We start from the raw sequence: 14,828 nt of genomic DNA on the forward strand, positions 1-14,828 counted from the left end.
GCTGCGCAATGGCCAGAGGACGCGTCTCGTCAAAGTTCGTTGATGGGTGTGGTGGAACAGCTGTACTCCTCGTTCATCCCGTAAAATTGCTATAAACAATGGTGCAGCACCGGAATGGCTGGTGGGAGAAGGTGATATACAGGCGTCAGCGCCGTCTGGCAGCGTGCGCAATGATGGAATGATAATCGACGTGGGCGTTGAGACGGATTGCGAGTGTTGAATGAGGGGGGTCCAAGGTCCAAAATCAACTCGGGGGGGCATGGCGCACGGGCAGCCCAGCTGCCAGCCTCACCATCCCCTGCCCAGGTGGTCTTGGACTCATTACAACGCTAGCGCTTCTAACGCGACCTATCTATTAATTACCAAGTCTGCTTTTGCTGGCTGGCTCGCTGGCTGTCCTGTCTGTAGTTGCCATATTAGAAGAGGCAGGCGACATGTTGGGTCAGTTGCCCTTTGCTCCGCTTGACACTGCGACTTCCACAACTATCTCACTTTGTCTATGTAGCTATCAAACCAACGAAACTTGCACTCTGGAAACGCCCTCGCATACAGGCACCTCTTTTACAACCCGGGACATCCCTAACCACAGGCTTCTGGACCAATGTGCAACATGGCGACCGCCTGTCCAATGGTTCTCATCGCAAGAGCCTCAACGAGCATGGTCTCTCCATCCACCCGCCATCAGCGGAGTCGACTCTCCATCCACCAGTGACAATGTGGCACGACAGTTCAAACCTCAAAGTGGCGGTAAGTACCTCATGCTTTTACTCTTGGAGGAGTAGTCTAGTAACTGGGGCACCATTTATCAGATGCAGGCCATGCACATGGTGGCTCACCGCCTCACTTCCCTACGCAGGTAGCTACGCCTGCGCCATCGTTACTTACAACAGCTTCCAATACTCACAAAACACCCACACATCGCCCCTCCGTGGTCTGTGTCGCGCGATGACGAAGGGCGCGGGAAAAGGGGTTGCCCCTCGTCTTCACACACACACCATGACGCCAGGATGCCTCTCCAACTTCCACCATCAAATGTTGTGGCACGAGTAATTGCGAGACGATCGTCGGCTGCGCTCGTTCCTGGAACTCTATCCAGAAATTCGGGCCAGAAACGCGGTTCCCCGGACCCACCATCTCATGTTAGTCCGGCCCACATATGCAGTAGACGCGACGGCTTGCAGAGGGCTCACATGAACATTGCAACGCCGCGAACACGATGCTTCTTGCGCATGTCGGTAGACATCACTCACATTACCACCGAGCCGTCTGGCCGAGGTCTTTTCGGCTTGAAAAGGACACCTGCGTTCCGAGTGACAGAGCCTCCCGTCAGCAGCAAGGTGGCAGAGTCCGCTAAAAAACATGCCCCGCTTGTCTACCTTGAATCGGGGGTGCGCGTATGATCCTAGAGCTTATAGCGTTGGCCGCGGCCTAGCAAACGCTCTTGCTGCCATGACACCTAATTGTTCTCACCGTTACTCCATCCAGGCCAGCAGTCGCTACACATGCCTCCTGCAAGTCCTCTAACAGCCCCTCAGTGACCATTGTGTCAGCGAGGGGCATTGCTTTTCAATGAAACCCCCCCGCGCTAGCACGTTTCTCGTAATGCTTTAGAAGCAAGGCGGGTTGTGGTGGTGGTTTCAAGTGGCATTGGATGGTCTGTCCTCGAAACACGGACGCGGCAGGGCCGGTACTCATCCGTCTACGCCGTCAGTTAATTTCAATATGATAGAGGCAACCGACTAGCTCATCCCAGTGAAGACGAATGGTGGTTGAAAGCTGGCCAGGGCAGTGTAATGACATGGTGTCATGCCCAACACCGTCCACAGCCAAATCGCATATGAAAGGTACGCCCTTTCGGCCCTGCATTACAGCCAACCTACTATTGAGGACGATGATATCTGAACGGGTGGTTGCTGCAACCCCCACATGCGACACGGCACCTATCCCATCCAGCTCTCCGTTCGACATGTCTCCTACAACGACGCTTCGTCGCTTCTCAACAATACTGTCGTCTCGGGGGCAGCAAAAGATCTTGATCAATCGATGGCTGACCCACCCACCCTCCGGCCCAGTGTCGCAGAACCCAGGAAATGCCATTTCCGCTTCCACGCGATAAACCAAGCAAGTTTGAGACTGGCATCGGCCACTAGGATCCGCTATAATCATCCCGAGCTTCCATCACACCTTCCACGGTGAGATACGCGTGTCAGTCACCGCTCTCAATGAGATGGGCGAGACGACCGCGGACTGTTACTTGAGTGCTATAGGCATGCTTTTGTACTATCACAGTGTTCTGCTGTCGGCCTCAACCATTTACTGATATCCTCGACACCTGCAGTTGTTTAAGGGTCAGCACCAAATCCAAGTGAAAATCATCGGTTGCACTGCGGGGCAGCAAGCACTTAGGTAGCGTTCCGTGCAAACGCAAAGTGTAGGGACGACAAACGCAGAGCGTCAGAAGTTCAAGTCTGGATGGTGGTACAAGATACATGGTCGCACAATCCTCGATGCGCCGGCATCCGCCCGCAACGGGAGGGAAGTCCTGGTTATCCTTGAGGACCACGTTTCATAGCGCAAAGACCCCAAAATATGTAACGAGTCAGACGGTGTTCTAGATGAGCTGACAGCTTATGGAAAGCCTGATGTCCCCGCTCTACCACCAGGCTCTTCGGCATCAAAAGCTCCTGCATACCACATCGAGAGCTTGGTGGGGCCGTATTATCAATTGCAGATGTATACCATGCATGGTCGGTGTAGACAGCTTCTTTGATTTTGACAGCTGCGGCGTAGACAAAGTTGATGTGGCCGGCTCAGTGTCGGTCGCTTACCCACCGTCTGGCTATATTGCGATGCACAACATCGGCTGCAGGCAGGCAGGGCATATAGACGTGCATGAGTTGCAATGTGTAGGCAGGCTGGCGGGTTCCGAGAATTGCCCTGTTGAAGGACGGGCCCGGAACTTGACACATTGTTAGCTGCTTTTATCCATAGGTAGGTAGCCCAGCCAGACACGTGATTTCCTAGGTATCGCACAGCACAAGCCAGTGGGGACGCTGGGCCCTCCACCGCTCACGACGGCTGCCAACGACCCGCCCTGGTGTTGCAGTTTCTTTCGCTCGAAACCGTTCTTCTTCTCAACCATATTCATACCAGCGTGCTCGCTGTGAGGCTCTATTCGCTGCGTCGCTCAGCTAGGCGCGCTCCCCATTCGCATGCCGGCCGCCTCTAGCCCAATTGCATGCCCTCATCCACCCCGGCCATAACACGCGGTCATATCAGATCCTCGAAAACGACCGCGTCGTAAGATCAGTCGGCCCACATTGCGACCGCTTCTACTCTAGTCCAGGGTCGCAGCAGAGGGGTCGCGCCTGCGAGGCTGAAGATTGTTGCCTTCTTCCCCGTCCCCCCCACACGCCGCCGGTTGCGCCTTGAGGCACCGTGAGAATCACCACCATGAACGGCTTTAATGGCACGACTGACGCTGGCGGCATGTACGTCAAGGCGCTATACGACTACCAGGCCGACGACCGCACCAGTCTGAGCTTCCGGACGGGCGACATAATACAGGTCATCACCCAGCTCGAGAGCGGCTGGTGGGACGGAGTCATCCACGGGGTGCGCGGCTGGTTCCCGAGCAACTACTGCGCCGTTGTACAGCGCCCCAGCGAGGACATTGAGAGCGACAGAGACGGCATCGATGCCGACGACGACCATGAGACGAGGTCGGCAGGCGGCGCTGAATTCGACACCTCAGACGGCGAGTCCCTGAGCGGTGGAAACGACACCATACTGCCCCTCGAGCGCAACAATGCACCGCACAACAAGGAAGAGGAAGCCGCCTTCTGGATACCCCAGGCGACACCAGACGGCATGCTCTTCTACTTCAACACCCTAACCGGCGTCAGCACAATGGAGCTTCCTTTGGAATCGCCCTCTGCCAACGAGAGTGGTCCGCGCAATCGCACTGATGTCTTCGTGCCCGATGCGTCGCGACCGCCAGCTGAGCTACTAGCATCGGGCTCTGGCTACAACATGGAGGACACAGACGACGAAACGTCAGCGTCCGACTTGGAAGGCCCAGGAAAGAAGGGCTCCTACCGCTCGCGCGTAAGTTTTGCGCTCCTACACGTGGAGCGAATACTGACATGGCACCACAGCACAGGCACCGCTTGTCCGATGGTCTCTCGTCGGCCACCTCGATGGAGTCGATGAACGGTGGCTACCAGGGCAGGTCCTACGATCAAAGTGGTATGAGCTTTGCAGCTTCTGCTGCCATGCCTCCCACTGGCACCACGGCGACTTCCTTTGCAAACAGCCCAGCCCTAGGTAGCGCCTCGACACATTCGCGCAAGTTCTACGACGACGTCAGCCCTGTTCCTCTTACCTGGAACAGGATGGTGGAGGATATGCGACGCGCAATAGAGCGCTACAAGCAAGCCATCAACAACAGCGACAGGTCGGAATTCGTGAAGCGCGCCGAGGACATTTCGGATCACTTGCGGCTGCTGCTCGCGGCTGGCTCGGGGACGACGGACAACCACTCTGGTAACCCCTCCATCATATCTACAAACAAGGCCTTGTATCCTCATTTCCGCGAAACAATGTCGCGATTCTCAAAACTAGTGCTGTCTTCGCATATCGCTGCGTCTGACTTCCCTCCTCCCGATTCCTACTCCAAGTGCCTGAAGGAAGCAGAAGGCGTTCTAAACGGTGTCTTTGGTTTTGTCGAGGTAGCACGTCAGCAGCGTGGAGAGGAAATCCCGCGCCTTGTGCCTGGCTTTGTAGTGGGCAACAACACTGGAGGCAGCTGGCAAAACAACGGTACTGACTCGCGTGATGCCAACACCTCAATGTACTCTGACCAGGACGACTATGAGCCTTCCATCGAACCAACCCTTAAGCTTGACTCACGCATACTGGAAAGACTGCAAGATGTCAAGAGATTAATCGTTTCCAGTCTCCGGCGGTTGGATGAGCAATTAGTGCTTCGGGATACAGTCATTTCACATCGGAAACACCAGGCGATAGGCGACCACGTATGCAGTGCTGCAGGAAAGGTTCTAGAGGCTTGTCGGCCCTGGATATCTACCATCGAACAAATCAACCTCGCGTCTCTGGACGCGGACGCCCAAGGGCAACAACTAAGCGAATTCAGCGTCCAAAAACAGAAGGCCTACGATGTCGTATCTGAACTTGTGATTGCATGTCAAGGAGTAGCAGCACCACTGGGCGACGAGTGGGCTGAACTACGTGGAGATTCACTTGAGGACCGTATCAATGCTGTGCGAGCGATTGCCCGAGATCTGGAAGCGACGTGCGTCCAACAATACAACTTGTTGCAACAATTGTCGGACACTGTCCCTCTCGCCGACATCGTAAGCCGTACAGACCCAAGAAGAAATACCGATAGCGAGCTGCCAAACCACACCCGGGGCCCGTCCGGACCTGAGAGACCATTACTTGGCAACATTCCCAAGGCAGACACATACAGTGCAGGCACACCTCTCGACGAAGGAAAGGTTGAGCCGGTCCGATCTGCAAATAGCAACAAGAAACTCAAAGACTTCTTTGGTGAAGTTCCAGTGATCCCCCAACAGGCAATCGAAGAAACACCAGAGTATTTGAAGCTCGACCATGAGGGCGAAATATCCTATGATCACAAGTCTACACCACCCCAACTTAAGGGTGGTACTCTGGCTGGTCTCGTTGAGCAACTGACACGTCACGACCGCCTCGACCCAGCATTCAACAACACCTTCTTACTCACGTACCGATCGTTTACCACCGCTTCTGAGCTGTTCGAGATGTTGGTCAAGCGATGGAGTATACAACCACCTCATGGATTGGCCAAGGAAGACTATCAACACTGGGTAGACAAAAAGCAGAAGCCGATTCGATTCCGAGTTGTAAACATTCTCAAGAGTTGGTTCGATAACTACTGGATGGAGGGCAACGATGAGGAGGCACGGATCCTCATTCAACGGGTGTACAACTTTGCAAAGGACCACGTTGCGACCACTAGCACCCCAGGAGCGGCACCCCTGATGACATCTGTTGAGCAACGATCTCGAGGGCCAGACATGCCTACAAAACGCTTAGTTCTCACCTTGAGCGCTCAAACACCGCAGCCTATTCTACCGAAACACATGAAGAAGCTCAAGTTCTTGGACATTGACGCAACGGAATTCGCTCGACAACTCACTATCATCGAATCTAGATTGTACGGCAAGATTCGTCCGACAGAGTGCTTGAACAAGACATGGCAGAAAAAACTTGCTCCAGGCGAGCCTGACCCAGCCGCAAACGTCAAAGCGCTTATTCTACACTCCAACCAGTTGACGAACTGGGTTGCACAGATGATTCTCACGCAGCAAGACGTCAAGCGCAGAGTTATTGTCATCAAGCACTTTGTCAATGTGGCAGATGTAAGGCAACTAACGGATTTGTTTGAAAGTAGTGGCTAACACAGTCCAGAAATGTCGCCAATTGAACAACTTCTCCACACTAACCTCTATCATCTCAGCACTAGGAACTGCACCCATTCATCGCTTGAACAGGACCTGGAGCGCTGTTAACCAACGCTCCATGGCAACCTTGGAGAGCATGCGTAAGCTCATGGGTAGTACCAAAAACTTCGCAGAATACCGAGACACACTACATCGGGCGAATCCACCCTGTATACCCTTCTTTGGTATGTAGCTTTCGACCAAAACTTCTGCATCAATTAGCTAACCCGTCTAATTAGGTGTTTATCTCACTGATCTGACCTTTATTGAAGATGGTATCCCCTCCCTGATTAAACGTACAAACCTTATCAACTTCGCAAAGCGCGCCAAGACAGCCGAAGTCATTCGCGACATCCAGCAATATCAGAACGTGCCCTACCCACTACAACCGGTTCCCGAGCTGCAGGACTACATCCTCACCAACATGCAGTCTGCAGGCGATGTGCACGAGATGTATGAAATGAGTTTAAGCGTCGAGCCAAGGGAACGCGAGGATGAAAAGATTGCAAGGTACACTACCTATTTCTCCTTTGATCGTACAAAGACTGGACTTGAAGGATAGCAAAAGATATCAACCCGCCACGCGAGGAGCATACGATAAACAAGCGGATATGAATGCGTCTTTTGGAGAGAAGATGGGGCTAACGGCGTTTTAGGCTTCTCTCCGAGAGTGGATTCTTGTGATGAGACTGTGACAAATGACGATGATACCCCACACGAAACACTAGCATTGTTGGCTCAAAGGATTCTGGAGTACTTGAATTATTCAAGGGCGTTTGCTATATTGATTTACCCTAACGATGGAATGAAAAGAGTTGGATCTTCGTGGAACTTTGGTTTTTGCTCTCTTCGGTACTGGCGTAGAGCGCTTCGAGCGGATGCGTATAATTTACCTCTCCGGTCTGCAGAACCGGTAAGCTCCGTCTTTCACGGCACATTACGATGGGCGATTGCGGTTGGGAAAATCTTTACTCGTTATAGGCAGCGGAACGGCATCTGTTGTCGATGATGTATCCGCAGGTTTATAGCAATTCTACACCCTGTAGTGACATGTCACTCCGTTTAATCAATCACTGTGGCGTTCATTGTTCACGTTTTAGACCCTAGATCCATACGGTATGTATTTCTAGACGCGGTCCTCGTGTTGTAAGCTCGTGGCTAGACTGGGGCTCGTGTTTGACTATTGGGCGAGCGGCGAAGAGATGCTCGGCGCTTCTATTCTACCTCGTATCGCCGACAATCCCCTGACTCTGTGACTAGGGTGCCGATCTAACGGAGCGATTCTGGGACTTGAAGTGACGGTGAGGAAAACACATGTTCACGATAGTTTTGTGAGTTGAGATCGTCGCTTGTGCTGCGGGCGGAAGTCGGTATACTGATATTTGTGCGTGTTAAGACTGGGGGGTTACACACTTTCAAGTTGTCATGACCACTCGTACCCGAAAGTTAAGACTAAGCTTATTTTCTCCCGGTGTTTAAACAAGTAGTCGAGCACATATAGTTCACGAGCATCTTGATTTCTGCGCTTGTCCCCTAAACCACTGAAGGTGGCTGCTTGCTCGTGTGACTCTCGCTGCAGAGTGCAACTTGACACGCTCAGTCACTGTGGGTTGGAATGCGTATCCAAAACATCGCGGAACGCTTCGTACCCGAGTATAAATATGTCAGACTACTTTGGTGCTGGCGGATTGTTGCTCTCGTGTTTCGTCCTCGGCGGATCATCCTTTGCGGCAATTTCAATTTGGGGCAGGAAGAATATCCACCCGACGTGAGCATCGTGACCTTGAACTAGCAGACTAAGAAATGGTGCTTGCTAATGCGCGCTCACAGACCATGGCAGCTTACAGTAACATGGAACATGGTACACATCCTGAGGTTGCATGCAAACCCCGACTTCGCCTCCGCAACGATCATCAAAGCACCCAGCCCAGTGGCCGGCGGCCTTATGGAAGACATGCCCCAGACTTCTATCCTTCCATGGCATCCGCGTTTGCTGTGCTAGTTCGGCAAGAGCAGGCCGTCTTATGAATGACCCGATTTGTCGATGCCGACCGCCGCCGGTCGAGGATCACCCTCCTATGAAACCTGAAGGAAATTACCCACAAGGGAAAATCGCCAAATGAACGACGGCCGTTGCGCGATTAGTAGTAGCATACCCCAGCTTTTCATGTTTCTTGCCTGTCAGAAGACACGCGCGCACGGTGCGGTGTGCAACCGACGGTGCTTATGACATAATGCCGAGGGGATGACAATGCTCGTCGGGACTTGGGTCCACGTATGAAGTTGGTAAGAGAGAGCTTGGGCGGGTTGTTGCTTTCACTGGGCCTTGGTGTTGTGGGATCCGGGGTCTGCCGGAACGGGGAATAGGGGTGTCGTGGTTGCTTGTGCGCCGGTAGTGGGTGGTTGATCAACAACAAACAAGACCAGAAGCACATTTTGTCGATCTATACCGCAAGATAGTCGTCATAAAATTGATAGACACATGCTCTTTGTCCCACGACTCCTCGCGCGGAACCGTTGGAAATATCATCAGTGATGCGAACAAGGCCTCGTACCCCCTGCTACTCGCTAAGTTCGCTTGATAGCGGTGGGTAATTTCTTGCTGCACAATGCAGGCATCGTGCTGCCCTGTAATCAGGCGTGCACGGAAACGGTGCGGTAGGGGCGTTTTCTTCGCCCTGCGATACGTTCGCCATTTCCCGAGGTATGTCACTAAGAGCGGAAAAGATTTCAAAGGATGCGGAGGATGCATGGCGCTCGTGAGCTGTTACTCGTCTAAGACGCCCACAGCATTTAGCATGTGGCATCTGGAACAGGAGATTTTGCGACAAACATGGCAGGTTCAGGAGAGGAGCAATATTGCGCAAGCCTTGGGATAATGAAGAGACGTGTTGGGCGCAATCTCGATCGTGACTGGGTAGAGACAAGGGAATAGCCAATCAAGGAGGTCGAGGTAGTGCGACGGCTGTGGTGGACGCTGACCAGTCGATGCACATTCCTGCTCCGAGCCTCTGAGGGGTTCGAGGGATAGTGCATGTCTTATCGCGCCTCTCAGCGTGGGTGACAGGAGCGGAGACAGCTGGGCACAAAGGGAAACACGAATGAGGTCTCGTGGAGAGGGCCCTTGTCACCAGCCGCCGCCAGCCTTGTCGTAGCAGTAGCTCCCTAGATACTTCCTACTCAGCCACCGTCTCCCAGCCATAGTCGGTACTGTCCAGCTGATGAAAGTTCGTTCCTGCATACGATACGCCGCTGCTATCGACATTTGGCCCTGGAGTAGCGGCGCCGGGCCTGCGCTACTCGTCTTAGCCCGGACTTGGTCACTTCTGGCGACCCACAAAGTTACCTCGTACACGTTATTTCGGTGGCATTAACGGTCGATCCCTGAGGAAAATAGCGGAGGCGCCCAGGCCCCAAGCTCGACGTGGGTGGTTCCTGCGTCCGTAATTGCACTGCTTTGGGCGGACGTGCCGGACTTTGCCATTCTGCACGAGAGAGGCCCAGCAGTTCATCATCAGCCTCTGCGCTGCCTGCCATCTCGCCGTCCGACCTCTTTTACTTTTGGCCGGCCTCATTACAACCACCACCCCTCTGCTCGCCTTCGCACGCTCTCCAGCTATTTTCTTATTTGTTCAACAGAAGGGTTTCGCCCTTTACAGTCACTCGCTTTAATACACTAATTCCCACGATGTTCTCTCGCGGTATTTGGGGGGCCTCGCCCTGGGTGTTATTACTCTCCATGGCCCGCTTCTGTAAGTAGACTCCTCGCTTGCGACCGCAGAACCAGTCCTCAACAGGGTCTCGTGCTGACCCGTCATCTTCAATTAGCCAACGCTGCTTGCGAGTGTGGTTATTCGGTTAATGCTACAACCGACTCTTCCTATGCCGTCTTCACCGAGCTCATGGAGAATGACTTTCTACACACATCGACCGATGATCTGAAAGAGGTTGGTTGGCAACCCCAGGAATACAATGTTACCTCGGAAAATGCTAGAGGGCCATTTGGAAAGAGTATGGAGTTGACCAACATTGTTACAAACCCATTCAAGAAAGGATGGTCCGGTGAGGCTGACCACGGTGGAGACGCGGGACTCGAGCTATGGGTACGAGGAGATCACCAAGATGGTCTCGTGAGCGGTGCTGAGCTCGTCACTATGCGCAACGACTCTCTCCTTGGAAGCTTCCGTGTCGGCATGAAGCTGTCGAATTCGTCTGGAACCTGTGGCGCTTTCTTCTTTGTACGTTCCTACTCCACGTTGAACCGCGTTTCAGAGTTGGCTAACAAGCGTAGTACCACAACAACTCGCAAGAAATCGACATGGAATTCCTTTCCCATCAGTTCAACAACTCCCAAGGCGCCGTAAACCTCGTTCTTCAAAGCCCGGAATCAGTTACGCACGGTTACGCTGCTCAAGGAACGAATGGTTTCGAAGTCATGGCTCTCCCTTTCCGTCCGGATGAGATGTTCCACGAGTACCGTTTTGACTGGACACCCAACCGTGTTGCCTTCTACGTTGATGGCAAACTTCTTCACGAGATGACGGAAAACATCCCTACGGAGAGCGGCGGTATCTTCCTCAACCACTGGAGCAACGGCGACCCATCTTGGTCTGCAGGACCCCCCGATCAAGACACGGTTATGACCATCTCGTACATGAAGGCATACTTCAACTCTACCGATACCGAGCGCTCGCAAAACGACTACAGGGACCGTTGCCCAACATATGACCCTGCGAAAGTTTGCGCCATCCCCAACCAGATGAGCCCGCCGGATCAGAGTCAAGGCGTAGACGCAGCGAAGACGTACTTCTTCTCAACAGATGGAGACGACATGACACCAGGTCAAAAAACATTCACTGGTAGCGCGAGCAGCTTGTTCAGCGCGCCGTCGTTATCGCTCGCAATCCCATTACTCGTCACGCTACTCAGCTTAACACTGGGGTGATGAATTCCTTTGGAATACTTCTCCCACTTCTTGCCACAAGGCCCTCGTTCTCAGAAGTCATCGACTGAGAACTTTTACGAGCATACGACTACATTTACAGCGTTCTTGGAGTAATGCGACTATTGCAGTCCAATTTTCACTTTCATTTCGACCTCTCACCGAGCCCGTCTTCGGCCACCTTTTTCTTTGATTCGGCAACATACTCATGGCGCAGCACCGCCTATAGTGTCTTCCTTTTTTTTCACTTCACTTCTTGTATATACTCTTTGCACGGGACTCTGCGCAGTCAGCCCGTTTGCCTACGCCCTCTGCCCTAGTCCGGCAACGGCCTTTCCTCTACCTCTGCCCATCGTGGCAGAGATTTTTATTGTATCGGAGTGCATTCCGTCGGGTGTTATCCCAACCATCCTATCGGCCCTCATACCCCCATCTCACCATCGGTTGTCTATACGACCGCGTCGCCTGTTTTCTTGCATTGGAAAGAGAAAAGAATCGGAAGATACCATCTTAGACCATTACGCGTCAATATATCCTAGCTTACCAAAGCTACTGTTGCAGAAATTACAATTATATCTCGTACTACATTCATCTCAACTTTTAGCAATGATCCTAGTTTGCAACATGCGTACCTTGCATTCGCGCAAGCACTACTACTTACCTAGTACCGGAGGTAGAATATTTCACTTCTGTTCTGTGGAGTTGACTACAGTCGCGGAGCCTCACTCCGGAAGTGTCGGAGGACCCTCCAGCGTCCCTCAGGCGGTCGGCCAACAGCGCCAATCAGACGCGCCACACAAGCCTCTCGAATCTCGTGCAGTTTGTCGGGACGCGTCTGTGGTGTTATTCCCGCGACGCGCATGTCCACAGGACGACTTCGCGATGTCCGAGAGTATAGCCAGCCAGCCAGCCAGACCGCATTATCCGATGCCTTCTGCCGTAGCATCTCAGCTTACTTCCAGACCATCGACACAAGCCGAGGCCATGAGGCTGGAACCACTACCAGACACTCCTTAGGTCAGCTTAATGCAGTCCGGCTCCGCGCCAAAATCCATCTGTGGCGTCTGCCGGTGCGTTTCGGTACTTGGGTTAGCAGCAAGTTGGTAGTGTCAGTCCAGTGACGTAAAGCTGCCCTTGCAAGTCGGCGCCGTTGGACTCCGGGGCTTTGACTTCTAGTTCTAACGTTGGTGGAGCGACGGTTCCTGAGGATGGTCCAGGTACTCCCGTGTTAGTGGGGTTCAGAGGCTATTGGAGGCAGTGGCGTGAAGATATTCTGATTCCAATGAAATATTGCCGAGCAGACACAATCGCGATGTGAGTTTTGCTATTTTCTGATGTGACATGCTGAGACCGTGGTTCCGCGAAACTTACGTCTTTTTGTCTTTCTTCGTCTGCAAGTGTTCGGGAGGGGACCCGAAGCCCACGCGCCCTCGGGAAGGCCTGCTCAGGTGTGTGCACGACCTCCTCCAATTGTTCTCCTGCATCCTTCGTGCAGAACAAGCGTTCCGTTAGCGCTGGGCTTGCCTCTCCCGGAGAAGCAATAAAAGCTTGTTTGTATTTGGCAATGCTTAGCTTGCCGGTATGCTACTATGAATGGGGCCGTGTTGTCACGACGATCTTTATTGATAGCTTGCGTGGCGACACTACAATCCGTTTAAAGACTATGGTATGTAGTAGCACAAAACGAACACTAGCACTCTGTTTGACCGGGGCTCTCTCCGAAGTTGGACATGCGAAGAAGCTCCTTCGTGGTCACTACGTGCAATGCACAGCCATGAGCTCGAACGCTGCTTCGCGAGTAAGCTATTCAGAGATCTTGTACTTGAACCATTGGTAGACTTTTGTTTGATCTTGACTTCTGGTGCTCAAGAAGCGATGAAATCAGAAGCTGGTGCAGGGGGCATTATTCCACTTCATTCTCTGTAACCAGGCTATCAGTCATGACTTCGGGTGTCACTTCATCGAAATGTGGCCCATCGTACAAGAACTACACTTTTCATCAGCTATTTCAAGAAGTTGCGGTAGATTTGGAGGTAGTTGTTGCTTACCCGCAAGGAGAGCCGCTCCTTCTTCCATGGCTCAGGGTTCAGTCGTTGCGTTTGTATCCTCGTAGCAGAACTTCAACACTGTTGCTTTTCAGTCACACATTCGTTTGGTTCCACCCTCCTTTTAGATTCAGCAGCTCTCGCGCGTCTCTAGGTCCTCGACTTTTGGCTTGTTTACCTTCTACCTATCGCTTTTTCTACCGCACATCACGATACATTTTCATTTTCAAGTGACATCCCACCATTGCAAATATTCTCGACGTGACTGTGCCGCCGGTGGATCTTTTCCCGCCTGCCTCTTGCGCCTCTAGTATACTTTGTCTCGTCCTGTTGGTCTGCTTGATACCGAGTCTGCATTTCGGTTTCAAGCTCGCACAAACGGAAACGACTCGTGGTCGATCACTCGTTCGTCCATCCCCAAACCTCCCACAAGATGCGATTCCGGACACCCCACGCTTTGATACTACCGGTAATGGTGAACGGTAGGCTCTTCGCCGAGTCGGAGTACCTGCAAGACTTTGAGGATGACACGACGACAAGCGCGAGCCCAGCTTCGTTGCCTACGTCGAGTCTGCCCGCTGTGACACCCACGGGCCATTCGAAAGGCATTGAGTAACCACACACTGTACGAAAATAATGCGCTAAAACAGCTACTGACATGATTTAGACTTCGTCAGGCACAGGGCATTGCTCAAGTACGTGGTGCACCACCTGATCAGCAACCGCGTGCCCCGATCATAGTGACTGTAACAGCAACTGCAAAGCCTATCACCGCTGTCAAACCTATACCATCGCCAGCTCCCGTACCTCCGGCTCCTGTACCGTCTGTCAACGTTGCTGGGACAGCGGATGCAGATGTCACGCGCTTGGCGGTACCTACTAGTACATTCAGCAACGTGCCCTTCTACACCGTAGTATGGGCTGAGACATGGATCGGCGGAACATATTCAACCTGGTGGCCACACACCATATCCCTCGACTTCGAGCCTGCACAAACGCATGTTCCACTCCCAGGAGTAGGCGTGATCGGTATGGGTACGTTGACTGGTAGGACCGGTGTAACGCGAACCGTCGTAGTAAATTCTGCTCCTACATCAGGATTAGGTTGGTCTAAGGGTCTCGCTGCAGTTGTCGGTGTTGGCATAGCGGGAATAGTCGTATAGGATTATGGGATGAACACAAACACTTAAGGGGTAAGGGTGGAAGCCCAATATTACTCTACGGAGCGCAGATCTGGAAATACAGCATCGTCACATATGAAGCACAAACGATTAATGAGATATGTTTACTATACGAAGTACGATAACGATTACGAGCATGGGAAGCAACATAGAA

General features: G+C 52.7%; 3 protein-coding genes across 3 annotated transcripts; all 3 read left to right on the forward strand.

Annotated features, from left to right (window-relative positions):
• Positions 1–3,453: 3,453 nt before the first annotated feature.
• On the forward strand, positions 3,454–7,068 carry AA0111_g3044 (hypothetical protein; the record flags this gene model as incomplete). Its single annotated transcript, XM_028648884.1, has 4 exons — positions 3,454–4,107; positions 4,158–6,425; positions 6,475–6,691; positions 6,746–7,068. 4 exons carry the CDS (start codon positions 3,454–3,456, stop codon positions 7,066–7,068), a joined length of 3,462 nt encoding a protein of 1,153 aa, XP_028509351.1.
• A 3,340-nt stretch (positions 7,069–10,408) lies between these two features.
• On the forward strand, positions 10,409–11,451 carry AA0111_g3045 (hypothetical protein; the record flags this gene model as incomplete). Its single annotated transcript, XM_028648885.1, has 2 exons — positions 10,409–10,744; positions 10,798–11,451. The coding sequence occupies 2 exons, from the start codon at positions 10,409–10,411 to the stop codon at positions 11,449–11,451; spliced, it is 990 nt and encodes a 329-aa protein (XP_028509350.1).
• A 2,475-nt stretch (positions 11,452–13,926) lies between these two features.
• Positions 13,927–14,656, forward strand: AA0111_g3046 (hypothetical protein; the record flags this gene model as incomplete). Its single annotated transcript, XM_028648886.1, has 2 exons — positions 13,927–14,105; positions 14,161–14,656. 2 exons carry the CDS (start codon positions 13,927–13,929, stop codon positions 14,654–14,656), a joined length of 675 nt encoding a protein of 224 aa, XP_028509349.1.
• Between the last annotated feature and the right edge of the window lie 172 nt (positions 14,657–14,828).

The sequence above is a fragment of the Alternaria arborescens genome, assembly GCF_004154835.1.
Source record: "Alternaria arborescens strain FERA 675 chromosome Unknown contig_5, whole genome shotgun sequence".
Classification (NCBI taxonomy): domain Eukaryota; kingdom Fungi; phylum Ascomycota; class Dothideomycetes; order Pleosporales; family Pleosporaceae; genus Alternaria; species Alternaria arborescens.